Here is a 27,630-nt window from a genome sequence, read left to right as displayed (position 1 = left end):
GGGGTTTTTGAAAAAGCAAGTTCCAGATTCCCAGGAACCCAGCATTTCCCTTTCTAGGTGCTGAATTTGTGTTTCAGACATCCGTCCAAGAGTTCCTTGTGGGTGCCTGGGAAGTGCTGGATGTCCAGGAGGCCTGTGGCTGCTTCAAGAGGCCTGGCCACGCTGCTCAGTCTTTCATCCCGCAGCCACCTGCCGGCAAGCCTGCATCTGACCAGTCAGAGGGGACGCCTCTCCGTGCCGAGAGCAGGGCCAGGGGAGCAGGAAGAGGGCTGGACCTGGTGGGGGTCAAGTTGCACCCCGTTATCTCCTAGTCTGGTTTTCTTTATGCTAAGCAGCCCCATGTGTGCTCAGCCAAGTGTTGCTCTCCTGGAAATGCGTCCACGGCTCTCATCCTCTCCAGGGTGAGTCTCAGCTCCTCAGTGGGATTTGGGGATCCTCCACGATGTCCCCCTGCAGACCTGTCACCTTGCACTTTACTCTCAGTGAACCTGCAGTTTCCCACAGATACTTCTGCACGTGTGGCTTCCTTCCTGGGGAGCCCGTGTGCCAGGCACTCGGTCCAGCACTGCTGGGCTCCCCGAGATGAATCAGACCTAAATCCCACCTGAAGAGCTCACAGTCCAGCTGGGAAGGCGAGACAGAGACCCAACTACAGCACAGACACCTGTTCACAGGGACAGAGGAGGACGCTCACAGCACTGTGCACGCTCACCTGCAGGGCAGCCTCTTGAGGGAGGCGGTGTCTGGCGGGCCCGGGTGCCTGGGTTTGACCCCAGGATGTGCAGAAGAGGCCTCTGGGGAGAAGGAAGCTGGAGTGTCAGGCACACACGGGACAGAAATGGGTAGCAAGGCTGGGGAGCGGGGGTTGGACTGACCCCCCTTGCTTTCAGAACCACCAGCAATGCTGCATTTTGTCTGCCTCTACAAACCTGAACACCCCCAGCTCGGAGCCTGGGAGACAGTCACCCCCGATGCCAGAACCTGTGCTCACTCACGAGGCGGCACCTCCTTCTCCGTGAGGCCCAGGCCTGCTGGCTGGGCCCCGGCTGCTGCCCACTTCCCTCATCAGTCCGAGCTGTAATAGGAGAGTTCAACCCATTTACACTCAGGCTGCGTTTGTTCTTCCTCCTCCTTTTCTCTTTCTGTTCCTCACGCTGAGTAATTTCATGTCTTAACCTCCAGCTGGTTCGCTCTTCCACCTGTTCGCACCTGCAGCTGAACCCTTCTACTAAGTTCTTCATTTCTGTTACTATGCTTTTCTGCTCCAGGATGTGTCTAGTTCCTTTTATAATGACTCTCTCTTGATACCCTTGTTCTGTCCAGACACTGTGCTCCCAATTTCCTTTACTTCTTTGCCCACGGTTTCCTTTGGTTCCTTGAGCATTTTTTAGACGGCTGATTTAATGTCTCTGACTAGCATCTCCAACATCTGTGCTTCTCTGGGCGGGTTCTGTCAAATCTTTTTTTTTCCCCAGTGAATGGGCCACACATCCCCATTTCTTTGTATGCTCTGTAATTCTTGTTGTTGTTGTTGTTAATGGACATCCTGAGCGTTACCACGTGGTATCTGGAGACCGGACTCCCTCCCCCATGGGCTGCTGCCTGCTGACAGCTAACGGCCTGCTTGTGCGCACACCACTCGCTTGTGAGAGACCAGCAGCCTCTCCATGAAGCACTTCATCTGAGCAGGTTCTGGAGTTCTGCATCAGTTGATTCCAACCACTCTTCCCAGCTCAGTGGCTGACTTCCACCTCCATCACTTTGCTCAACATCACTGTGGTCTGCAGTCTTTTAATTTAAGCATCTGTGACCCAGTCCAATTTTTAGACCTTGACCAAACTCCAAGCCCTTGAATCACTGCTAATTCTCTGCACAGAAAATGCCAGGGACACACATCTTTTGGTAAAGGATCCAGGGAGTCAGTCTTCCTAAAGTGTAACTCCTTCTCTAAACCTCTTGTGAGCACGGAAGACACAGAAGAGGCTTCGGTATGTGGCGGACGGCAAAGACGACCTCATCTACCAGCAGAGACCCACACTAGCAGCTCCGGGCTAAGCACTGTCCAGATACTGGGGGGGGGGGAGGAGGTGCCTGACAGGGAGCACGGCCGCATCCACTTCCTCTATTCCGGGACCACCTCCCAGCGCTCCAAGGCTGCAGCTGAGTTAACACTTCTGACCCGGGGCCAGCACACCTCAGGAACCTCAACACCCACCTCAGTGTTTAGCTCCCTTTGTCTTAACAGAGGCGTCTTTCTGGAAGCATATGTACTGAAAATACGAAAACATGCTCTGTGCAGGGGAGTCCTTAGCTCTCACTCCACAAACCTCCTGTCTCTAAAATATGCCTTTTTTAGGCATTTCATTTTTATCAGTCGGGTAAGCCAGGTGTTACAATTTGAAAAATGGATGCTCTAACAGTCAGCAATTCCCAGCAAACACGTTCTTCCTCCAATTAACAGCCATCAACACTGCCATCAATCATACCAACACTGACCAGTCAGGGGCCACCACAAATGTGATGTCATCGCTGAGGACAGCCACAGGGTCCCCTGTTGGGGATGTCTCTGTGTTACCAGAAGCTGATACAAATCAGGGAACCACACCAGCAGCATGGCCCAGGTATCTTCGGTTCCTCTCTCCCTGGGGAGCAGCTCACCCTGCTTCCTCTTTCACCAGCTCTGCTGGGCTCGCCCCTCCCGCTGCCCATCTACGCAGAGCCCCCCAGCCATCAACCCCCCCAGGCTTGGACACATCACATCACACCTGTGCTATTTCAGCTGCAAATCCTTTCAACCTTGTAATTTGCTTGTCATTTCCTTTTAAATCTGCAAATACGGATAGATGTCATGACAAAATGTGGTTAATGTGAAAATGAGAGTACCACAAATGGCCTCTAGCCCCATCACAATCCTTCCTACCTGGGCTCTCGAGTAACAGCACACCCGAAAGACGCAAAGCCCACCGCACCTGAAGCCACGACGGCCATACCGCACACCACGCCTGCTCTCGCTGGGCTCGGTCCCAGTTCTTCCTCCCTATTTCCAAGGCCTACAACCATCTCAAACCAATCATGCCAAGAATGCAGATGCCTGCTTCCAGGTTCTGGCATACTGATGCACTTGGAAGGCCAGGTCCACTTCTGTCCCCTCCTTGAGGCATCTCTTTCAGCCAAAAAAAAAAAAAAAAAAAAATCCAAGTAGGGAAAAAACTCTGCCCCTACTTTAAAATACACATTCAAATACATGTTCAAAACACATAAACGCACACCAGCAGACTTACACATATTACTAGTGAACATTATAAAATGTAGTTAGATTTTTTTAAAGAAGAGCACAGAACAAATTATGCTCCCATTGTTTATTAGGTTGAAACCTATAAAACATCGTTTTTGTAGGTCAAAACCCAGCAATCAGAGGGTTCACCACTCACCAGGCAGGAGGGCCTGAGGGGCACACAGACTCGTTCTCAAGGTTTCCTTTTGGATTACTCAAGTATTTTGTTACCTGCTCATAAAAAGATGAACACCCGTCCAGAGGCCTACCATGAAGTCTTCTTTCATGTGACATCATCCCCTTCTGTAGCCAGCTGCTCCGTATCACACAGCCAGAAGGAAAACCCCTCCTGGACAGGCACCACTACACTACCCGGGCACTTCCCTCACACAGCACCCAGCACAAGGCAGACTCCGTGAGCGTAGGCCTGGCCGACGGCACCTCCCCATCCCGGCATCACCGGGAGCAGCAGCATGTTCTCTACCACAGGGGCGGGGGGCAAAACCACCAACTCAAACCTCAAATCCCGCCATGCATGGTTTGCTTCTGGCCTGGGAACAGCTACAGGGAAGTTAACTGTGTGCACCACCTGCCCAGCGAGGGTCCCACACCAGCTCCTCCTGCCCCGGCCCTGGGCCCCCCTCCCTGCCTGAGAGGAATCTTTCTAACTCTGTCTTGTGCTCCACTGGGCTACTGGGGGGCCTGGCCCTGCGGGCCACCCTCCACAGATGCAGCCTGGGCCTCAGAACACGGAGGGCCACCACTTGGCAGGGGCCACTGAGCAGTAGCACATGGACAGGACTTCATGTAACAACGCGTAGAAATGCCCAGCTACACCCATAGAAGATAACAAGCAAGAGAAAAAAATCAAGGACCTGGTTGACCCAGGATACTTTTTTCTGTCTAGAAGGCAATTGTTTTACCCAGTTCAGCTTGCTAATATTTCTTCAAAAGCCCTGAAAATAAGACTGGCCCAATGGTCTACTCTTTATCTGTAAAAATTAATTAACCTCCAATTATCTGTCACAATTAATTAATAAAAAGAAAAGAAACATTTTTTTAACACCTGCCAAGCCTGGCTGATTCCTACGGAACCTGCTATGAACAAGTCTCCACTAGGAATGACAGAGAAATCTCATTTGTCAAGAGGACAAGGAACACTTACCATAATTAGACAGGAACACTTAACATGAGGAATCCATCTAGGACTGTGCCTGTTTAAACCCTGCAGGAAAAGACCAAAAGACAGGAAATGCTTAATACTTCATGAACATAACTTAAAACCTAATACTTGCTTTCTGAAGTTTTTTCCAACCCATTACATAAGACAATAGGGATACAAGGATTAAAAGCTACCACTGCCCTGCCACACTCACGGCTCCTCAGGGGCAGGACTGCATGTGTGGGAGGCTGGGGGCATGGCAGGTGCTCAATTAAACCTACTGGCTGAGTGAGCAAGTGTGTGGTACCCGCCCCAGACACTCGAGGGCCGAGGCGGGCTGTAGCCCTTCACTCTGCCAGGGCATCTTAGGAAAAGGCTTCCTCTACATTTCTTGATAAATGAATCTGCTGAACAAACCAATCAAAAAAAAAAAAAAAAACAAAACAGGACAAGAGGGAGGAGCACAAATGTAATCAGAAGCAAACATGTCTTTGAGCGTAACTTCAACAGGGTTCTATGAAAGATGGAAAGCCATCCAGCTCATCAGAATGTATTTGAAGGAGAGAAGCAAGTGAGACAGCAGCTCTGTCCCAGTGACAAAAAGTGGAGCAGGGAGTTTAAGACAAACACACAGAGGTGGGAAATCACTGTGTGCGATAAAAGTCAGTGAGGAAGGGATGACAATACAATGAAGTACTGGGGCAATGATGCAGTTGGAGAAAGATTCTGATACCACGTACTACAGAAGCATTCCAAACGTGCTAAGTACTAGGGGAAAACATTGTTTTTACTGTCCTAGGGATGGGGAAGGCCTGAGCACAATACGAAACCCAGAAACCAGAACAAGTTGACAGAGGTGACTACAGAGGAGTTTCTCTAAACAAAAACACAGCATCAACCACACCAAGCCACGTGGAACAAGCCAGGATCACTTGCAACATGAAAAAGGGTCGACATTCCTGCTATGCAAAAATTATCACTACATTAAAAACATTCTTGCTATATATTAAAAAAAAAAAAACCCTCACCTGGGCTTTAGAGAACAAAAGCCAATTCACAAGAGAAAAATAAATGGATTATCCTTTTTTAAGAAGTTTAATATGTTTATCAAAGAAATGGAAATGTTAAATAATGAGGCACCATTTAAATGTTCCCCACTAGTTAAACTGGCAGCCACTACGAAAACTGACAATCGGCAGCTATTATATATATATATAAAGAGAATTCTCAGCCTACAAATGTCAACTGCACAGCCTTCCTGGAGGCCGTACAGTCAGGAACACCACACCTTAAGTATTCATAACCACTAAATCCTCAGAAAATGATAAGCAGACAAAGACTAACATTAAATAATTCTGTTAAAGAGAAAAGCTGAAAGTAACCAAAACGTTCATTTAGAGCACAGCTGAACTACAGGGCAAGCAGTGCCACACAGGGGTCGTGAGCAGCAGGATGCACGAATGAGGAAAGGTGTCCAGCGTGCAGAGAGAACCTTTAACAAGCAGGCTACAGGAGTGGGTACTGTGTGATCCCTTCTAAATATAAATGTGTAAGTTTGCAAGTAGAATCACCAAATTACCCAGAAAGATGACTGAGAACTGTTCACTTTATGACTTCTATACTCCTTCTGCAATTTAGAAACAAGTTCATTTTAGGGAAAAAATATCTAACAACCTAGCAATGAGGTCACCTTTGCCCCTCACAAAGAAGTGAATGGATAGGGGGTGTTCCACACAGGTGACAGCTTTTCAAATGGCTGAGAGGGCCCTTTAAGTTCCAATAGTGTCACCTTGCCAGTCAGGATATAACAAAAGCCAAGGCAGTATGACCAACAGCCAAAGACAGTCACAACACGAAGGGCCCTGTGGACAGTTACTCCACTGCAGCAGCCCCCCTCCACAGGAGACACGTCCAAAGACCCAGGGGGCGCCCGAAACCACAGGTCCACAGTCTGTTCTCCCTACACATACATACTTACGACAAGGTTTAATTATAAATTAGGCACAGAAGGAGATTAACAACAATAACTAATAATAAAATAGAACAACAGTCACCATATACTGTAATCAAAGTTATCTGAATGTGGCTCTCCCAACATACCCCACTGTGCTGTACTCACACACATATAAAATGCAGGTCACAAGGATTCGGTGGAAGGTGACAACATTACAGGTGAAGTGGCCAGGAAAAGCTTTGGAGGTAAAACTAGCGGGTGCCTGAGTCTGGCAGGACGCCAACACACAGAGCACAGGGATGAGGGGAAGTGGCAGGGACCAGACTGAAGGGAGCTGGGAACGAGGCTGTAAGGAAAAGGGAAGGAGAGCAACTCAGGGCAGCACAGGGTCTGCACAGAAAGGAGGACAAAGCCAGGAAGACCGGCTGGAGACAGTGTGAGCAGGGCTACGAGGGGCAAAGGGAACACAGGGCTGCGGGGCCAAGGAAGGAACAGGACCCGAGGACCACTTACCCCAGGACCACTTTGAGACCACCCGCAGCACTCTGGAAGAAGGAAAATGCAGAGGCAAGGGAGGACTCGGACTCAAACCTTCCTCTCACACCTACGTTTTGTGAAGGATATTTCAAGGCACACGAGTTGAGGTTATCACACTTATCATTTAAAAGAAATAGATTTCTTAGGACAGAAAAGTGATTTGTGAGTGAAGATGATGGGCAACTTGGTACCTGTTTAGCATTTAAATTACTGGCCAACTGGAACAAGAATCTACAAACAAGGCCTTCTTTCCCTCAACAGCTACTACCCACTGAAGCCAGCCTGCGCAAAACCAGTGCTGCCTCCCACCTATTTCCAACTCAGTGCTTTCCAAGTCAACGGCAGTAGCGCGCCTCTCGAGCCCCTGCGCAGTGTGACTCATTCTAGCCAGTGAGCCATGAGCAGAAGTGACATGTCACCTCTGAGCTGGAACATCTAATGGCAGGAACAAGACTGTCCAACAGATCACCTTTACTCTGCCAAGAGGGCCAACAAAATCCCATGTTGTGGCTGCTTCTTAGGCTGGACTAAGAATGATGCAGAGGCCCTGGAAAACCCAAGCCGAACCTGTTGCCTGAGCAGAAAAAGGACTCATGTTGTTTTGGCCATCTTGAGGTTTCCTGTTACTACAGAGCAATCCTGGGTTCGACCTCCAGCACCTCTGTAAATAAACAAGCTTAATGAGCCCACGCCCGCATCTGTGCAAAAGGGCTGTTCTTCCATAGAAGATGCTGTTCTTCTCACCACTCTTGGAGTTAAAGACACACGTGCCACCGTGGCACACGGAGTGCCAGTCCTGGGGCCTCGCTGACACTGCGCATGTTGCTTCAGGCTGGTTCTCTCATCTGAAAAAAGATGCGCCATCTCGACTGCCGCTTAGTCTGACCTCTGAAGTGAAGCGTAAACAATGTAACTGTTACGCTTATAAAATGTGAGGAGATTGTTTACGTCCACATCTCTACACACACACTTGTTCGAGGCATCACACTCATGTGTGGGGAGGGAAAAACCGAAGGCAACTTTCACAAAGAATCAAGCTCCCTGGAAACAAGTCTTGCTCTCCGACGCTGCAGCCCATCGAGGCTCTTGAACATGCTGCCCCCGCTGCCCTCAAGTGTTGTAAATGCAGGCGCCAAACCAAGAGCTGGGAGTCTTTATTCAGAAACCGGGACGGCCAAGCCTTTCTTTTGGGTAAGATAGATTTGAAAACAAACGGCTAGTAAAACATAGTTACACAGAACTATTTTCAATAGTTAAAACCTTTTGATATCGACCCTAGATTATCTCAAGCACTTACCCAACAGAGCAGATCACCCATAAACCGGTAAGACCCCATATGGGCGGGCGGGCTGAAGAGGAAAAGCAAACTAACAGCTCTCTTTCTTGGTCCCATCCCCCAAACCCAGCTCCTACTTTTAACCTGTGCTGAAAGACATTTCTGAGGAAGTCCCTCTCTGAAGGTTTAAGCCTACCATCTGTATCTCAGTCCTCGCCCCACTAACCTCTCAATGTGTTTCTCTCAGTTTACTGTAACAGCGAAGTCACCCCTCACCTGTAAGTGGGACCCCATCAGCCTTACTCAATAGGCTTGTGAGAGCCAAGTGCCAGAATTCTGCCCCGTCCGAGTGCCAGCCAGTGAAGCACCGCCTGCTCAACACACACCCTGCAACACGGCACTGGAGCGCCCTCCACTCCCCCCCCCGACCTGGCCCCCCACACACCGTGGTTCCCACACTGAGACGCCACACTCCCTCCACCTGCCTTGCCGGTTCCCTGCCTCCATGCGTTTGCTTACACCATCCCCTCCAACCAAAAAGGCTTTCCTGAGTCGCCCGTCCATATCAATTTATCCAAAAACCTACTCAGCACCCACCTACCCCCATCACTGAACACGTCCAGTATTTTCTTTAAGCTGTTTTCATGACTCTCCTCTGCCTGAGTGTTACCCTTATTCCCAACCCTCCAGGGCTCTTTATTTTATCCTCCCCACAGCTGTCAGCAGTGTCTTCTTATAGTAGACAGTAGCATCGTGTCAAATGAACACAGAGCACATAATCTATCATTCAGGAAAGCTTCCCTATTAATCACTGGTCCAGAAGCATAACTTACATGCTACAAATAGTAACTTCCTGTGCCAAGTTAGAACTGGAAAGATATTTTTAAGTCTACTGAGTAATATTTCAAGACTCACCCTAGAATAATGATTCATTCCTGCCCTCAAGGAGATTGGAGTAGGGGAGGGGCAAAGTCACATAGTAGTATCCCCATCAAACACGGTCTACTGTGGATGTACAAAGCTCAAGGTCGCTCAGCCAGAAAGCTGTTGGTCAAACACTGGCTGATACCTAAAGAGTGAGTCAGAACATGCCAAACAGACCTATTTCTAGTATGTGTGTTAGGAAACCCAGTATTTTAGGGATGCAAGTGTCAGACCAAAGAAGAATTTCAGTGAAAGCACTGTCTACCACAGCTACGTTTGTACCACCAGGCTGAGTCCAGATTATAAATGCAAAAACTCACCCATAAGGGCAACCACGAAGGGCTCACTGTCACCAGACTACAGCCATTCTGCTTTTCTAACCCAAATGAGCTTCAGAGGCATTTACAACAGCAAGAGTCCAATTACAACAGACTCTGCTCCAGAAACTGCCTGCTGCCCCTAGAATGCCTCTGCTAGGACTGAATTAGGCAAGAAAGAGACAGGCTCCCAACACAGGGAGAAAAGGAAGTAACAAGTGCTAGCAAAACACTAATGAACTCACGAAACAGAAACAGACTGACAGTCAGTAAACAAACTTATGGTTACCAGGTGTGAGAGCCCATGATTGGGTTACAAATTGTAACAGACCCCAGCCGCCTGTCTCCTTAAAGAGCAAATGGGCTTATTAATGGCCTTGCTTGCATTTTTGAGGTTTTAGATAGCACCCTGCTCATTGCAAAGCAACGACCCAGGCCCTCAGCTATAAACGCTGGGCATGCCTGCTGTTAGTTTTCTATCCCCAAAGCAAGGAACTGGCTGGGCTGGTGGTCTGCTCTAACATATCTATAAGGATGTATCTTGTTCCCCTCTTCCCATGACTTCCCTAAAGGTAAACTGTAGGCCCCCGATGGTGGGAACAAAGGAACGAGTCTTGGGCTGGAATGGTAAACAAGTTATAAAAAGCTGCAGACTCAGAGGTGAGAAGGCTGGCTAGCCAAGGACGGGTAAGATCCCCAGAGGGGGGCAACCTAAGACAGGCACAGCCGCCTGAGTCCAAGAAAAATGTTAAGCAGCTGCTTCTCATATGTTCTGCCCTGATAAGCTGTAAGGCTCACTGGTGCCAGCACGAACATGATTTACCAAAACATAAAGGGTCTTCTGACCTTGAGCCAGACCCTACAATCTTGATCCCACCCTGTCTTTCCCTAAATTCCTGCATTCCAGCACACAACTGTCAGTTATTTCTCCTTTGATTGTACATAATAAATGTGGGAGCATTTGAGAAGCTCGGGGAGTTGGCTCCTGACTCCCTCTTGCTCTATTGACCTTTTCCACAGAGTCTTGAATAATTCATTCCATCTCAGTGGGACTTCTGCCGGCCAGAACCCACAGAAACTGAACACTTGTATCAAAATGAACAAGGGAAAGCGAATAAATACATTGAAAAGCAGGAAGACATGTTGCTTTGACAACAACTGGATGATGCTCAACACAAAGCCAACAATAAAGACAAGACAGTAATTAATACCCAAGACCAGTTTCAGGATATTGTGAATAAACTTCAAACCAAAAGTGAAAAACAAGGTCTGATGCTGGAGGAAAGAAACAAGAAGTTAATCAGTGAACAGCACCACTTTAAAGGGAGAATGTAGCAGTATGAAAATGAGAAAGAGAAGTAAGTATACAGAAAGAGAACTAATTTTCAGACTTCCTGAGAGAAAGTTCAAAGTTATATCTGATTATTGCCTTTTTTTTTTCATAAAAGCAAAAACCGCTTCAGATTTTTTTCAGTTATCAAAAACAGGTACTGATGCAGGCCTTTTTGAAAAAGCAAAGTAGTGTGAATGAAAATACTGCAACCATATCACTAAACAAAGAATATGTTCCGCATGAAACAATATGAAACCAAGCCATCAGCGGCTCCCGTCACCCCGAGTGGGGACAGGCCTGCAGCGCGGCCTCTCAGCCACTCATAATGGTGCCCTCTGAGCAGACTCAGAATAAGAAAGGACAGGACACTGGCCCTAGATAGCCAGGTGCTGGTCAAAGGAATGAATTCAGTGAGCCCAAATGTTTGCTTCCTCCCATACACAGAAAAGCACTACATTCTTTAACTTGAGATGCCTGGCTTTCTTTAGATACAAGCAATCTTTTATTGTTCCAACTACCTGGTCTTTGTTGTAAAGCTCCTATGCATCCTAGCTCCTTGCCTTCCTCTTTGGAGCAGTCCCTCAGAGCCACCTGAGGGGCTGTCATCCTGTCTCGAGTCCTCCAGCCAAAGAAAACTTAACTTTTAGGCTGCGCATTTATTCCAGTCGACAGTAACATAAAGTGAACTTTGGAAAAGCAGGGGAGACTTGAAATTGCCTCTGGCGCCGTTGTAGTTCTTTTCTACCAACTCAGCCACCTCTCCCCCCACCCCCCCAGAGGCGGTTGTTCTGAACTGTTCTTCGGTGCCGAATGCTTCATTTCTCCCAGGAAATGGGTGAAATGTGTATATAAAGGCGATGAAAGCAAATGCTTGAAAATGGCTTTGAGGGACGTTTGATTTTCTTCTCCCTAAACTGGCTTAGTGAAGGTAAGTCTGTCTCAGTGCAGCCGGTCCAGAAGGCAGCGAGTGTCAGCTGTTAAGGCGTCTCCATCTCTGACTCTCCTGACTGAAGTACTGGTTAGTTAAGAGCCCCCTGGACACATATGCACTTCTTTAGAACAGTTTTAAACCTGTAACTGTTTATAGTAGGTCTGCTCTGAGGTATTTTCAGTGTCAAAACACGGTTTAATGGCACAGTTTTATTATGGCAACTTAAAAAATGCCCATCATTTAGGAAAAAATGAAATAAATGCCATTCGTGTTTTGCAGTCCTCACAGGACTAACGAGGCTGGCGGAGATCAGTACCACACATCTGGTGGAGAAACAGCAGGACACATCTCTTCTCAGCACTCCTACTATGAGGCCAGACCTGGAACCTCCTTGTGTTGGAAATTTTAACAATAGTTTAGTGCTCAATTTAAATCTTACTCCAAGAGAAAACCTAGTGATTTCTATGTCAAGTCTACATTCTTCAAATAACAGCAAGTAGCCATGTTTAAAAAAAAAAAAAAGGAGTAAAATGAAACCAGTGAGATTTTAGTAATGTATTTGTTAACCCATGTTCAAATATTATCATATCAACCTGTATTATTTAAGCAGAAAAAATTATGAATGAGATATTTTATTCTTTTTTCCTTTTCTAAGTGTTTAAAATCAGGAGTCATATTCACCAGGAAAGCATCTCAATTCAGTCTAGCCACAATCCAAGTGCTCAACAGCCATTGCAGCCAGTGGCCACCTCCCTGGGCAGCGCACATGGAGTTTAGGCAGACCCTCGTCCTTAAATACCTAACATGGTACCTCCTTTCATCTCTGCTTATCAAGGATGGGGGACAATGCCCAACTCCCAATAACGCCACCTAATCAGGGTACAGGTGTGACCTCTCAGGACCAGCCAGAGCTTTCCAGCTTGACCACACCCCTGCAATGACCGTCAGCAACAGGAAATTCACTCTGATGGGAACTGACAGATCTTCATTCTTTAAGGGTGGGAAAAAGAAATCTAAACCCTGGCAATCTCTGTATCCACAATAAAGACAGGAAACCATTCGCCCCTCATAGTAGATGGGCTCCCGGTGCCAAAAAAAAAAAAAAAAAAAAAAAAAAGGGTGGGGAGGTGGAGTGGGAGAAGGACTAACCCGAAATAAACGAGCCACAGGCTCCCCACACACCCTTCCCGCCCTCAAACCCGAAGTACTGAAATAGGGGGTCCCCGATCACCGAACATCCACAGATAATGAAAAGAGACTTTTTTTTTTTTTAATTAAGCAACAAGAGAGGAGGTGTTTTGCCAATGGAAATGCACGCAGACGCAGGATGAGGGATGCTGCAGCCCTCTGCGCCCCACTTGGTGGAGCCGCACCCCAAGGTGAACCCCTCTGCAGCCCCCAGGCGATGGAGGGGACCGGGATCTGACCACCAGCTCGGGCCTGGGCTGCGGCTGGCGCTCAGACCGCCCCCGCCCCTCAGGGCCCTGCTCCATTTGTGGCCCTGCCCTGGTCCAGGGCCTCCAGGGCCGTTGGCGCCGCCCCTTCCCCGCCTTGCATCCGTTACCAGCCGCGCGCGGGCACGAGGAGGCAGCGGGCGCGCGCCTGGCGGGGGCGACGGGCCGGCACGGGCGCCGCGCGGGACGGGCGGGCTGCTGCGGCGGCGGCCTGAGCGCTCGTTCATAGCGTCCCTCCACGACCGGCAGCGGCAGCGACTCAGGTGGACAAATTCGATTCTTTAATGCTTATAGGACTATTCAGGTTGTCTCTGCCACTTTGTGTTTTGTTACTTTGTTTTCATGAAATTGGTCCATATACTGTACAATTTCAAATTTGTAAGCTAAAAGTTTTTTGCATATTTATTTTATTTAGGATCTGCAATGGTATCCCATGTTTCATTCTGGATCTTGATTTTTTTTTTCTTGTATTTGTCTTTAGTAGTCTTGCTAAAGATTTGCTAAGTTGTATTTTTCCCAGTTTATTTAGGTGGTACGTTGATTTCTTTTTTAACTTTCCTCTTTTTGAATGTAAGCATTCTGCGCTACAAATTTTCCTCTCAACTCTGCTTTAGTCGCACCTGACATATTTTATGTTGTATATTGATTTTCATTCAGTTTTAAGTATTTTTTGATTTTCTCTCTAGCTACCTCTGTGACACATGAATTGTTTAGAAGGATGTTTAATCTCCAAGTTTCTGAAGATTTTCTTTTCTTGCTGCTACTGATACCTAGTTTGATTTCATTTTGTGAAAAAACACACCCTGCATGATTTTGATTCCTGTGCATTTGTTTGAGGTTCGCTTTATGGCACAGGGTAAACGGTATCTTGGTAAATGGCCATGAGTGTTTGAAAAAATCTGCGTTCTGTTTTGGAGTTCATGGCCTGTGTTTATCAATTAGATCCTGTTGGTGGAAGGTGTTGCTCAGTTCTCTGTTCTTGCTGATTTTTTGTTCAGTAGTTCTGGCAGTTGCTGTGAGTGGGGTATTGATGTCTGCAATTTTAATTGTGGATTTGTCTGTTTCTCTTTAGCTCTATCAGTTTTAGCTTCATATTTTTCAAGGTTCTTCTGTTTAGTGTGTATATGTTTAGGATTCTTATGTCTTACTGCTGGATGCTGTATGATTATGCAATGTACCACTTTGTCTAATAAGTTTCTACACTCTGAAGTCTGCTTTACATGATATTGATGTGACCATGTCTCTTTAAATTGTTTGTGTGGTGTACATTTTCACCCTTTACATTCAGCCAACCTAAGCCATTGTTTCTGAAGTGAGTTTCTTACAGATAACATACTATTGGACTATGTTCTATTTTTCAGTGCCCTCTTCCAATCTGTCTTTTCACTATTGAATTTTAAACAAGTACATTTAAGCTAATTATTGATGTTAGAACTTAACTCTTATTAGCTGTCCTCTGTGTGTGTGTGTGTGTATTTATTTACTGAGGTAGTCAGTTTACAATTTTATGTCAATTTCTGGTGTATAGCACAATACTTCAGTCACATAGGAACATACATATATTCATTTTCATATTCTTTTTCACCATATGTTACTACAAGATATTGAATATAGTTCCCTGTGCTATACAGTATGAACATGTTGTTTATCTATTTTGTATATATTAGTATCTGCAAATCTCTGTTGTTGGTTTTGTTTTTTTTTTTAATTTCTCATTTCTTTGCTTCTTTCTTACCACTGTGTGGGTCATTTGAACATTTTTTTTTTCTTCTTTTAGGGTTTCATCTTGATTTATTTATAATGTTTTGAGGTATATCACTGCAGTTTTTGAATGGTTACTGCAGGTACTAAATTTTTACACATAACTTATCACAGTATACTGGTACTGATGTTTTATTATTTTGAGTGAAGTATAAGAAACTTCAAAGGGTAGGTCACTTTTCCCTTCTCATTTTCTACATTTAATTTTTTATTGAAATATAGTTGATATATTATATTTCAGCTTCAAGTGTACAGCAAAGTGATTGTTATATATAGAGATATATTTTTTTCATATTCTCTTACATTATAGTTGTTACAAGATATTCAGTATAATTCCCTGTGCTGTACAGTAAGTCTTAAATCGATTATCTGTTTTATATATGGTAGTGTGTATATGTTAATCCCAAACTTCTAATTCACCCCTCCCCACCCTTTCGCCTTGGTAACAGAGTTTATTTTCTATGTCTGTGAGTCTTTCTTTTCTCCATAGTGGCTGCAGCAATTTACATTCCCACCCACAGTGGAGGAGGGTTCCTTTATTCTCCACACCCTCTCCAGCATTTACTTTTTATTTGTAGACTCTTTAATGATGGCCATTCTGCCTGGTATGAGGTGAAACTTCATTGTAGTTTTCTTCTAATTAGCGGTGTTGAGCATCTTTTCATGAGCGTGTTGGCCATCTGTATGCTTTCTTTGGAGAGATGTCTATTTAGGCTTTCTACTCCTCACTTTTTAAATGTAATTCTATTTCTTCAAATATGTTGAAGATCATGTCAGATGGTATTACAATTTTTGTTTAATACACCAAATAAGATTTAAGAAATTACCAAAAATAAGTATAGTATATAAAATCATCCCTGTTTTTATTAATTCCAGTGTTCCTCTTTCCATTCTGAAGATCCTTTCTTGTTATCATTTCGTTTCTGTTTGGAGAACCTTCTTTAGTCATTCTTTGTGAGTAAATTTACTAAGCAACACATTTTTGAACTTTACCTTCTTCCGACTCTGTGTTAATTTCCTCTTCATTCCTAAGGATGTTTTTGTCAGGTTCAGAATTGTCAGGTAACAGTTCTCTCCTTTCATTACTTAATGATGCTGTGCCACTCCCTTCTGGCCTTGATTCTTTCAGGAGAGAAACCACTGTGATTCCAATTTTCATTCCTCTCTAAATGATACATCATTTCTTTGTGACCACTTTCAAGACTGTTTCTTTTTCTTTAACTTTCAGAAGTGGTATTGCATGGATTTCTTTGGGGTTATTTTATGTGGGTTTCACTCAATTTCTTGTCTATAGGTTTATGACTTTTGACACATTTGGAGAGTATTCAGCTATTATTTATACACTGTTTTTCAGTTCCATTCTCTTTCCTCTTCTCTGGGTATTTGATGGTATAAATGCTAGCTTTTTTTTTTTTTATATTGTCTCATGTATCCCTGAGACTGTTCATTTTTAGTTTTTTTTAAATTTTTTAAAATTTAAGGTCCTTTATTTTCAGTAAAAATGGCAACACAACTGATTTAGTTATTTTTTGGTTTATTTATATTTATTGAAGTGTAGCTAATGTAGGATATGATAATTAGCTTCAGGTGCACAGCAGAGTGATTACATATTTTTATAGATTATATTCCATTTAAAGTTATAAAATAATGGCTATATTTCCCTGTGCTGTGCAATATATTCTTGGTGTTAATTTTATACATAGTAGTTTATATCTCTTAAACCCCTACCCCTATCTTGCCTCTCCCCCTTTCTTCTCCCAACCAGTAACTGCTAGTTAGTTCTCCAGATCTGTGATTCTTTTTCTATTTTGTTACATACATTGGTTTGTTATGTTTTTTAGATTCCACATATGAGTGATAACATAGAGTATGTGCCTTTCTCTGACTTTTTTCACAATCATAATATTCTCTAGGTTTGTCCACGTTGTTGCGAATGGCAGAATTTCATTTCTTTCTAAAGCTGAGTAGTTTTCCATCTTCTTTATCACTTCATCTGTTTATGGACACTTAAGTTGCTTCCATATCTTGACTATTGTAAATAATTCTGCTATGAACACTGGGGTGCAGGTATCTTTTAGAACTCATGTTTTCATTGTCTTCAGATACACCCACTGATGTAGTTTCTGGATTGTATCGTAGTTCTCTTTTTAGTTTTGTGAAGAACCCCCAAAGTGGTTGCATATTGATACATTCCCACCAGCAGTGGACCAGGGTTCCATTTTCTCCACGTTCTCACCAACGTTGTTTTTTGATGATAGCTATTTTGATAGATGTGAGGTGATATCTCATTGTGGTTTTAATTTGCTTCTTTCTGATGATTAGTGAGGTTGAGCCTTTTTTCATGTGCCTGCTGGGCACCTGTATATCTTCCTTGGAAAATGTCTATTCAGGCATTATGTCCATTTTTAATAAGATTGTTTATTTGATGCTGAATTATATGAGCTGATTATATATTTTGGATATTAACATCTTATCAGTCACATCATTTCCAAATATTGTCTCCCATTCACTAGGTTGTCTTTTCACTTTGTCAACAATTTCCTTTGCTGTGCAAAAGCTTCTAAGATTAATTAGATCTTATTTGTTTATTTTTGCTTTTATTTCTTTTGCCTTAGGAGTCAGACAAAAGAACAGTGTCACAATTTATGTCAAAGAGTGTTCTGCTTAGGTTCTCTTGTAGGAGTTTTATGGATTCATTAGGACTTTAATCCATTTTGAGTTTATTTTTGTATATGGTATGAGAAATGTTCTAATTTCAGTTTTTTTTTACATGTAGCTGTCCAGTTTTCCCAACGCCACTTACCGAAGAGACTGTCTTTCTCTCTTGTATAGTCTTGTCTCCTTTGTCATAGATTTATTGGACTGTAAGTGCATGGTTTTATTTCTGGGCTCTCTCTTCTGTTCTGTTGATCTATGCATCTGTTTTTGCTCCAGTACCATGCTATTTTGATTACTATAGCTTTGAAGTATAGTCTGAAGTCAGGGGGCATGATACCTCCAACTTTGTTCTTTTCTCCTCAAGACTGATTGGCAATTTGGGGTCTTTGTGGTTGCATATAATCTTTAAGATTATTTGTTCCAGTTCTGTGAAAAATGTCATGTGTATATTGATAGGATTTCATTAAATCTATACATTGCCTTGGGTAGTATGGACATTTAAAAAATATTAATTCTTCCAACCCTAGAACATAGGATATATTTCCATTTATTTCTATCATTTCAAAGTCTTCAGTGTTTTGTAGATTTCAGAGTATAGGTCTTTCAACTCTCGAGTTCAGTTTATTCCTAGGTATTTTTTTTTTCTTTTTGATGTAATTTTATACAGGATTGTTTACTTGCTTTCTCTGATAGTTCATTATTAGTGCATAGAAAAAGCAAGAGATGTCTGCATATTGATGTTGAATTCATTTATTATTTCCAACTGTTTTTTGCTGAAGACTTTAGGATTTTCTATGTATACTATCATGTCATCTGCAAATACTGGTAATTTTACTCCTTCCCTTCTAACTTAAATGATTTTTATTTTTCTCATGTAATTGCTATGCCTGGGACTTCCAATACTATGTTAAATAGTGGCGAGAGTGGGCATCCTTGTCTTCTTTCTAATTTTAGAGAAAAGGCTTTCAGCTTTTCACAGTTGAGTATAATGTTAGCTGTGGATTTGTCATAAACGGCACCTATTATGTTGAGATATATCCTCTCTATACAAACTTTGAAGTTTTTGACCGCGCTTTGAGCTCCTTGAACTCCTCGCGCAGTTTGCTGATCTCCTGCAGGCGGGCGCGCTCCTTTGCAACCGAGTGGAGGGTCTTGTGGGCATCCCCGAGTATGGCCTCATAGGTGGCCTTAATTCAGGACACCTCGCAGCTGACCACCTCCTCAGACTCTGTGATGCGAAGGCGCAGACCTGCATCCTTAGTCTCCAGCGAGCCCACACGATGGATGCAGACCGCCAAGCGGTTACTGAGCTCCTGCCGGCCCTCCTTTTCCTGCAGTCGGGTGATGCGGGTGGGCGATGGCGGGCTGGAGCTGGCCTGCGCCCCGCTGCGGGGGGCGCGCCGCTGGGATGGGGTCTCCATGGCCGGCAGGGTGGCAACGCTGCCTGGCGGGCAGAGGTCCTGAGAAGGGTACCGGGTTTCGGGCTGAAGGACAGAGACTGCCAGCGGTTGGGAGCGCGCCGGCCGGCCGGCTCTCAGCTTGCTCCCGGCAGACGTGGGGATCGGGGCCGGGAGCTGTCGGCCTCGGGATGCGGGTTGGCAGTGTGGATGCGGCGCTCCCGCGAACACTCGGAGTCAGCGGCACCTGGGCAAGGGCTCTAAAAGGTCTAGGGAGTGGGAGGAGGGGCCGCTGCTCTTAAAGGGGCCGTCGCATACCCACGGTGGTCGGGGAGAAGGGGTGAGGAGAGAAGAGGACCTCTGGCTGTGGTGGAGTCTGGCCCCACCGTCTCTCGCGCACCCGCGCCTGCCTGGGGCTTCACTGAAGCTCCCATCTTAGTCCCTGCCTGCTCAACGCTCCAGGCTGCAAGCTGGCCCCCACTGTCTCGGGCCTTCGGGAGCAGAGGGCAGAGCCAAGGCGTGAGAGTGGATGGGCAAAGGGCAGGGGGGAGAGGGAAAGTGGGCATAAAGCAAGGAAGGCAGATCCAGGAAAGTGGGCAGAGGGCTGAGGCCGGTGCCCATCAGGGTGACTCACTCTTCCACCACTGGGTCCCCCTTTCTTCCCCATGGTAATAGGGAGTCACCCCTACCCACCCGCCCCACCCCCGTGGCCAGCCCATCCAAATCTGCATCTCAGTATGGGGGAGGTGGGGAATGGGCTCCCTGGGGTGGTTGTAGGGAGGGCCGCAGCAAAGTTCTGGATCCTGAGTTCCTTTTACACCCTCAAATTTGGGGTGGGGACCAGGAGTTTAGGGTCACTCTGCCTCTCTTCTGCCCCAATTTAATCTCTCTTCAAAACCAACCATTGGATGTAAGACCCAAGCAACAAGCCGCAGGCCCAGAGGAGGCCGAGAATAGGACCCAGCACTTCTCCCGTTCCCCTGCTCCCTTCCTGTGGACCCAGGCAACTGGAAAAAGAGACTGCCTAGGTTCCTCCTCCCCTCAGTCCCTGTCTGTTCCTCACCCACCCCACTAACTCCAGGGCTGTACTTATTTTTTTTCCAGGGCTGTACTTATGTTAATGGGTAATTTAAAACAGATACCAGAGCTGTACACGCATTCACCTCATTGCCAGGACACCAGGCCCCAGGTTTTTGCGGTTCCTTGTGTATATTGTTGAATATGTTTTGCTAATATTTTGTTGAGGATGTTTACAACTGTATTCATCAAATATATTAATCTGTAATTTCCTTTTTTTTTTGTACTGTTTTTTTCTGGTTTTGGTATCAGGGTAATGGTGGCCTTGTAGTATACATTTGGGAGTATTCCTTCCTTTTCAATATTTTGGAATAATTTGAGGAGAATAGGCATTAGCTCTTCCATAAATGTTTGGTAGAATTCCCCTGCAAACTTTTCTGGCCATGGACTTTTGTTTGTTGGGAGTTTTATTATTTTTTTTTTAATTACAAATGTAATTTTGCTAGTAATGATCAGTCAGTTCAGATTGTCTATTCCTTTCTGATTCAGTCCTGGAAGAGTGTATGTTTTTAAAAATTTATTCATTTCTTCTAGGTAGTCCAGTTTATTGACATACAACTGTTCAAAGTGTTCACTTAATGATTTTTTTTGTATCTTTGTAGTATTGGTTGTTATTTCTACTATTTAATCTCTCACTTTGTTTATCTGACTCCTCTTTTTTTCTTCCTGGGGAGGCTGGCTAGAAGTTTATCAATTTTATTCATCTTTAAAAAACAAACAAAGCAAGCTCGGTTTCATTGACCTTTTCTATTAATTTTTTTCTCTCTCTCTTTTTAAAATTTTCTCTCTGATCTTTATTTTTCCTTCCTTCTGCAGACATTGGATTTAGTTTGTTCTTCCTTTCCTAATTCCTTTAGATGGCAGTTTATTTGAGATTTTTCTTGTTTCTTGAGGTAGGCCTGTGTCACTATCGACTTCCTGCTTACAGATGCTTTTGTCGCAGCACATAGATTTTGGAAATTTGTGTTTATATTTTCATTTGTCTCAAGGTATTTTGATTTCCTCTTTGATTTCTTCATTAACCCATTGGTTTTTGAGTAGCATGTTATAAAGTTCCACGTGTTCATTATTTTCTTATTTTTCTTCCTGTAATTGATCTCAACTTTCATACTGTTGTGGTTGGAAGAAATACTTAATATAATTTATATCTTAAATTTGTTGAGACTTGTTTTGTGGCCTCAAGAGTGATATGTCCTGGAGAACATTCCATGTGCACATGAAAATAACAGATATTCTGCTGTTTGGGGATGGAATGTCATGCAGATTCTATTAGGTCAAACCGGTCTGTTGTATCATTTAGGACCATTGTTTTCCTATTGATTTTCTGTATGGATAATCTACCCATTAATGTAAGTGGGCTGTTAAAATTCCTTATGATATTACTGTATTATTGTCAGTTTGCTTTTTTTACATTTGTTAATATTTGATTTATATATTTAGGTTATCCTGTATTAGGAGCATATATTTTAATGAGTCTAATATTCTCTTCTTTTATCATCCCTTTATCTTTGTATATGCCTCTGTTTTCTTTTATAGGAGACTCTGGTTTTAGTCTATTTTGTGTGATATGAGTATTGCTAGCCCTGTTTTTTTTTTTTTTTTTTCTAATTTCCATTTGCATGAAATGTCTTTTCCCATTTCCTCACTTTTACTCTGTGTATGTTGTTGTTGTTATTGTTTTGTTTGTTTTTTGTTTTGTTTTGTTTTGTTTTTTTTGCTCTGAATGAGTCTCTTGTAAGCAGCTTATAGGCAGGTCTTTTTTTTTTTTTTTTTTTTAAATACGATCAGCCACTCTGTCTCTTGACTAAAGCATTTTGTCCATTAACATTTAAACTGATTATTGATAAGTATGTCCTTATCGCCGTTTTGTTACTTGTTTTCTGCTTGCTTTTGTAGTACTTCTCTTTTCTTCTTTTCTTTTTTCTTCCCTTGTGGTTTGATGATTTTCTTTAGTGGTGAGCCTGGGTTCTTTACTATCTAGCTTTTGTGCATCTAGTTTAGGTTTTTGATTTGTGGTTAACATGGGATTCATATATGTTGACCTATACATAAATAGACCTAACATACACGTACAGAACATTTTACCCAACAACATAATACACACTCTTCTCGAGTGCACATGGAACATTTTCTAAGATAGATTATGCATTAGGCCTTAAAGTAAGTCTTAACAAATTCCCAATTTAAATTATACCAAATTATAAGATAATTAAGTTCTAGAGATGTAATGTGCAACATGATGATTAAAGCTAAAACTGGTGTCTGATATATAGAGAAGGAGTTGAGAGAATAAATCTTAAGTGTTTTCATCAGAAGATATTGTTTTCCTTTATCCTTTTCTTCCTTCTTTTTATTGTATCCAAATGAGAAGATGGATGATGGCTGAACCTATGGTGCTAGCCATTTCACAGTGTATGTAAATTAAACCATCATGCTGTCCACCTTCATCTTATTCAGTGATGGATGTCAATCATGTCTTAGTAAAAAGGAAAAACAAACAAAAATCAATGAAAGATATGCCTAAAAATACAAAAAATAATTAAATTTTCCTTCCAAATAATGATTTTTTAAAGCGAGAACACAAGAGAAACTAGAAATAAAACTTCAAAATAATCAAAGTTAAGTAGCATTGCTGAATGTACGGCAGTAAACAAAAGTCAACTTTGTAGGAACCAAGAACAACCAATGAGGCAACATTAATATTATGGAAGCCTTAATCACAATTGCAAACAAACACTAAGATTTTTAAGAACAAATCCAATGAATGAGGTTAAAAACACTAAAGAAAATATAAAATATTGTTTAAGGATATCAAAGAAAACTAAAGGGAGAGGTAAATTATGTCCACTAAAGGAAAAGTTATATAATAGCAGAATTAAATTCTTTCTGAAAGTACTTAAAATTTAATCAAAATTATAAGAGGATTTTTTTTCCATGTAACTTTACCAACCGTTTTGAAAATATTCCGTCTTGAAGAAATTATAGTTGAAAAAATTTAAAAGAATGAAGAGAATTTATCTTATCATGTATAAAGCCTTAAAAATAAAACAGCTTATTTTTGATACAGAAATGTACTAGTAGACCAAGTAAAACTATTGAGCACAGAAAAAAATCAGCATCCATATGGGAACTTAAAATATGATAGAAAATAATATTATAATGAGCAGGAAATTATATTAAAAGCTTGAACCCTTGACATATTAAAATATAAAAAGAAATCCTTTTTTGTATGTTGGTATATGTTGTATATATAATCCTTTTTATTAGTTTTTTAAATATTAAAAGGATTTAGTTATTCTATTCCTAGTTTGAATTTTCTAAGTAGTTGAAAAGTAATATTATTTCATTCAAAGCTTAAAGAGTCACAATGGATGAAATTTCCAACCTGATTAACATTTGAAAATAAAACTGCTTTATTGCTCTTTGAAATTTTTACAAAAGAGTCTAAACACTGCAATGACTTGCTACCCTCCGTAATGTGGGAGCATTTCTTTATAAGAAATTTTACACTGTAGCTTTTTTCCTCTAATGGGATTCAATTTCATTTCTCCCATAGAATTTTTTTTGTGGAATTGGTGTCTGATTTTATGATAAATTGTGGTCTGTAGTTTTTCTTTCTCTCTGAAGTATTTGTCTCACTTTGATGTCAGGGTAATACTGTTCTCAGGGAATGAATTGGGAAGTGTTTTTCAGTTTCTATTTTCTAGAAGAGTCTGTGGAAATGGTATTATTTCTTCTGTAAATTTTTGATGGACTTTACCAGTTAAACCATCTGGACCTGGGCTCTTGGAAGAAGTCACTTGTAAGACTTTTAAGTAATAATTTCTCTACAGTGTTATAAATATAATCAGATCTTCTGTGTCTCTTTGAAGAAATTGTGATAATTCGTATTTCTGTAGAAATGTGTTCATTCCATCTAACATAACGACTTTGCTAGCATAATTTCATTTGTAGTAGCCCTTATAATCTTCTTAATTTCTGTAATGTTAATATCAATACCCCTCTTTCATTCCTGATTGTGTTTGTCTACATGCTCTTTAATTCTTTGTAAGTCAAGCTAAATTTATATATTTTGTTGATCTTTTTTCAAAGAACCACTAATACTGTTTTCCTGATTCATATTTTAACTACATTAATTTCCACTCTTAGATACATTATTTCCTATCTTCTGCCAGCTTTGAGTTTAGTCTTTTCTTTTTTATCTAGTTTCCTAAGATACAATCTAAGGCCCATTCTTTTTCATTGTTTTACTAAAATAGTTATTTACTGCTGTAAATTTCCCCCTAAGAATGTCTTTAGCTGTATCCTATAAACTATGATTAGTTTTTAAAATTTTAATTCAGTTCAGACTTTTTTCTAAATTCCTTTTTTATTTATTCTTTGATCAATAAGTTATTTACAAATGTTAATTACTTAACAATATGGAGAAATTTACCAAAAGTATTTCTGTTATTTATTTAATTTGATTGTGGTCAAGAGGACATTTCTTGTAGGACTTCATTATTTTTTAATTTATTGAGACTTGTTTTGTGGCTGATCTATGGTCTATTTTGGTAAATGTTTATGCACACTTGAGAAGAATGCATATCCTAGTATTTGGGGTTGGACTGTCCTGGTTTGTCTTTTTTTTTTTTTTTTTTTTTTGAGTTGATTTTTGTTTTGTGTAAGATAAGGGTACAATCTCATTCTTTTACATGTGGATATTCAGTTTTTCTAGCACCATTTGTTGAAGAGATCATCTTTTCCCCACTAGGTATTCTTGGTCTCTTGTTGAAAATGAGTTGATAGCATATGCATGGGTTTATTTCTGGGCTCTCTATTCTGTTCCGTTGGTGTATATATATATATATATATGGGTTTTTTTTTATACCAATAGCATATTGTTTTAATTAATGTAGGTTTATAATATGTTTTGAAATCAGAACATGTGAGGCCTTTGGCTCTGTTCTTCTTTCCCAAGATTGTTTTGTCTGTTCAAGTTCTTTTGTGGTTCCATGTGAATTTTAGGATTTTTTCCTCTACTTTTGTAAAAAAAAGTCATTGGATTCTGATAGGAATTGCATTGAATCTATAGGTTGCTTTGAACGTTTTAGTGTGAACATTTTAACAACATTAAGCCTTCCAATCCATGAATATGGGATGTCTTTCCATTTATTTGTGTCTTCTTTTGTTTATTTCAGCAATGTTTTGCAGTTTTCAATGTACAAGTCTTTTACCTCCTTAGTTAAGTTTACTCCTAAATATTTTATTCCTTTTGATGCTATTGTAAATGGGATTGTTTTCTTAATTTCTTTTTGAATTGTTGCTTGTTTCTGGCACCCTATTTGAAGCCACATATGCACAGATTAAAATACGTCTGGAAGAGACTGATAGTGATAGGAAGACTAGAAACCTTGCTATGTGAAGGGAAGCTTTAAAAACATGGTGATAACTAGCCTTGAATAGAAAAGACCTGAGTGGACATAAGCACTAACTTCAAAGCCAATCACTATTAAAAGGCACACTGGTCTTTTCTCTAATGATGGAAGCTCTCCAACTTCCGAATAGAGGCATTATTAAAGTGAGAGGCTTCTGTATTCCCTAGACACTCCACTCATCATACAAGCTGGTCAGGAGCTTAGGGTTAGGACACTTTAGACCTGTGAGTGAATTCTAGCTGGGCCACTTGTTAGATCACTGTGTGACCTGGGATGGAGTATTTAAGCTCTCTGAATATTAATTTTTTCGCTTATCAGGTGAGAAAAATAAGACTGTCTTCCACATAATAGTGCTGTCAGATCTATGCATAGCATGGTAAGTCATAATTCTGAAGACTTAGAGTGTCTTTTGCTCTTTGGTGATTTCAGTGAATATTACTGCGAATTTTAATGAATATTATTGAGAGCACATGGCAATGCACCTCAAGAGAATTATAGAGAGATAAAGATATGATTCCTGTCCTTACATTGCGAGCCGGATACAAGACATTTTCCAGAAAATAAAGAACAAAGCACAAAAACGTATGTAACATATATGTACATGTATGGACAATTCATGTAACATACAAATATATTTGCAAATGAACAACAGCAACAATGAAAAAGAAAGGGAAGAAAGGATGGAAGAAAGAAAACCACAAAAATGCTTACATTTGTTAGATAATTTTTTGTGTTTTATTTTCCAAATTTTATGTAATATGAATGTAACCGCATGAAGAAATTTTGTTCTCAACCACTGCGGAAAAGTTCATAAAAAGGAAGAGGAAAGAATGGGGAAGGATGAGGGACTGTTGACATTTGGATTACATTACATTGAAAAATAACTTTATTTTTCAGTACTATAGAGAAGCCCATATTTGGTGACATGAGTAGACTTTAAGAACAAATTTAGCGTGCTGCTATCTGCAAATAACCCATTAGTTGCATCAGTATTTTTGCAGCCAGTAAGGTGGTGCTGATTTATGCCTACTTTTAGAGAAGCCATTTAGAAAAATGTTTCTAGTCACTGAAACAGCAACCTTGAGAATTTTTAGATTCACAAAAAGCTATTTTCTGAGGGTGGTTAGATTCTAAATGTAACCCTCATGTAAATATATAGAAATGCCATTCCAAGTCACAAAATAAAGCTAATAGGTCAAAAACCACATTCAAATGAAACTTAATATTTCAGTAAATGAAAAATTCGCCTACGTGCTCAGCAGATAGAGCCCAGTGGCTGGCCGTGTCTGCGGCTGTGCGCTGGGGATGCCCATGCTTGGGGTTGTCGGACTTGACCTCCCCACTGTCTGGAGAGATTAAGCAGACTTCATTGTCCCCGTGGCTGCCGTGGGTGAGAGCCTGAACAGGATGACTGTCAAGCTTCTGTGTTCCTGAGACATGGCAGCTGACTCTCGCCAATTCCATGGCATGGCCTCACTTACAGCCAGATAAGAAAGGAGCATGTATTTCTTGAGATATTTGTTCTTATGCCTGAATTTGTTACTAGGGGGATAGTGCAGGAGTGGCAGGCGTACTGAGGGACACTGATGCTGCAGTGCAGCACTAGCTCTCTCAGCAGGAGGGTGTGCCTGAGATGCCCTCACACCTTGGTTATTCCAGAGTTCTTTATTTTTGCTTTCTACCTTGATTTTTAAAAATTAGCAATTTTGACCTATCCTAGAATAAATACTACTATGAATTGTATTTCACATTCATTGATATTGATGGGGACTAGGTAGCCTTCTGGGAATAACTCCAAACTACGTCCACACTTGGGGGTTTAGACACACAGGAACGGGGTGGAGAAGGCAACAGACACTTAATTGCAAGGGGGATGGATATTTGAGAACCTGGAAGGGAAAGGAGGGCACCACAGAGAAAGGAGGACAAGCCATGGTGAGACTGACTCAGCAAAGAGTTTGAGGATTGAAGGGGACCGGCATTTCATTAGTCACAGTGTTTGGCTGTGACTCAAACCTGCCTGAGCCCAGTCCCCCTGCAAATGTACACGTGGGTTGGGAAAGAAGAGGCTGTGCGTGTCTAACCCCTGAGGACCTGAACAGCTCCAAAAGAGGGCACTGCTAGGCAGGAGGCAGGCGAGCTCTGGCACCCAGCTGGG

At 42.2% G+C, this 27,630-nt stretch overlaps 1 protein-coding gene and 1 long non-coding RNA gene across 2 annotated transcripts; one reads left to right on the top strand and one right to left on the bottom strand.

Annotated features, from left to right (window-relative positions):
* Window positions 1–2,133: 2,133 nt before the first annotated feature.
* On the bottom strand, window positions 2,134–11,178 carry LOC116660645. Its single transcript, XR_004316222.1, has 3 exons — window positions 11,071–11,178; window positions 4,484–4,488; window positions 2,134–2,146 (listed from the first exon to the last, which is right to left on the bottom strand). It is a non-coding gene; the product is annotated as an uncharacterized LOC116660645 (long non-coding RNA).
* Window positions 11,179–12,525: 1,347 nt separating this feature from the next.
* LOC116660644 (translation initiation factor IF-2-like) lies at window positions 12,526–26,039 on the top strand. The gene is made up of 2 exons (XM_032470560.1): window positions 12,526–13,425; window positions 25,791–26,039. Exons 1-2 carry the CDS (start codon window positions 13,043–13,045, stop codon window positions 25,792–25,794), a joined length of 387 nt encoding a protein of 128 aa, XP_032326451.1. The 5' UTR covers window positions 12,526–13,042; the 3' UTR covers window positions 25,795–26,039.
* The last annotated feature ends 1,591 nt before the right edge of the window (window positions 26,040–27,630 follow it).

Source organism: Camelus ferus, chromosome 30 (assembly GCF_009834535.1).
Source record: "Camelus ferus isolate YT-003-E chromosome 30, BCGSAC_Cfer_1.0, whole genome shotgun sequence".
NCBI lineage: Eukaryota > Metazoa > Chordata > Mammalia > Artiodactyla > Camelidae > Camelus > Camelus ferus.
Note: the sequence above shows the minus strand (reverse complement) of the source record. Positions and strands in the feature narration are given on the sequence as shown.

Excerpts from the sequence above, each read along its gene's own strand:
- LOC116660644 (XM_032470560.1), top strand. The coding sequence starts at position 13,043 with ATGCTGCAGCCCTCTGCGCCCCACTTGGTGGAGCCGCACCCCAAGGTG.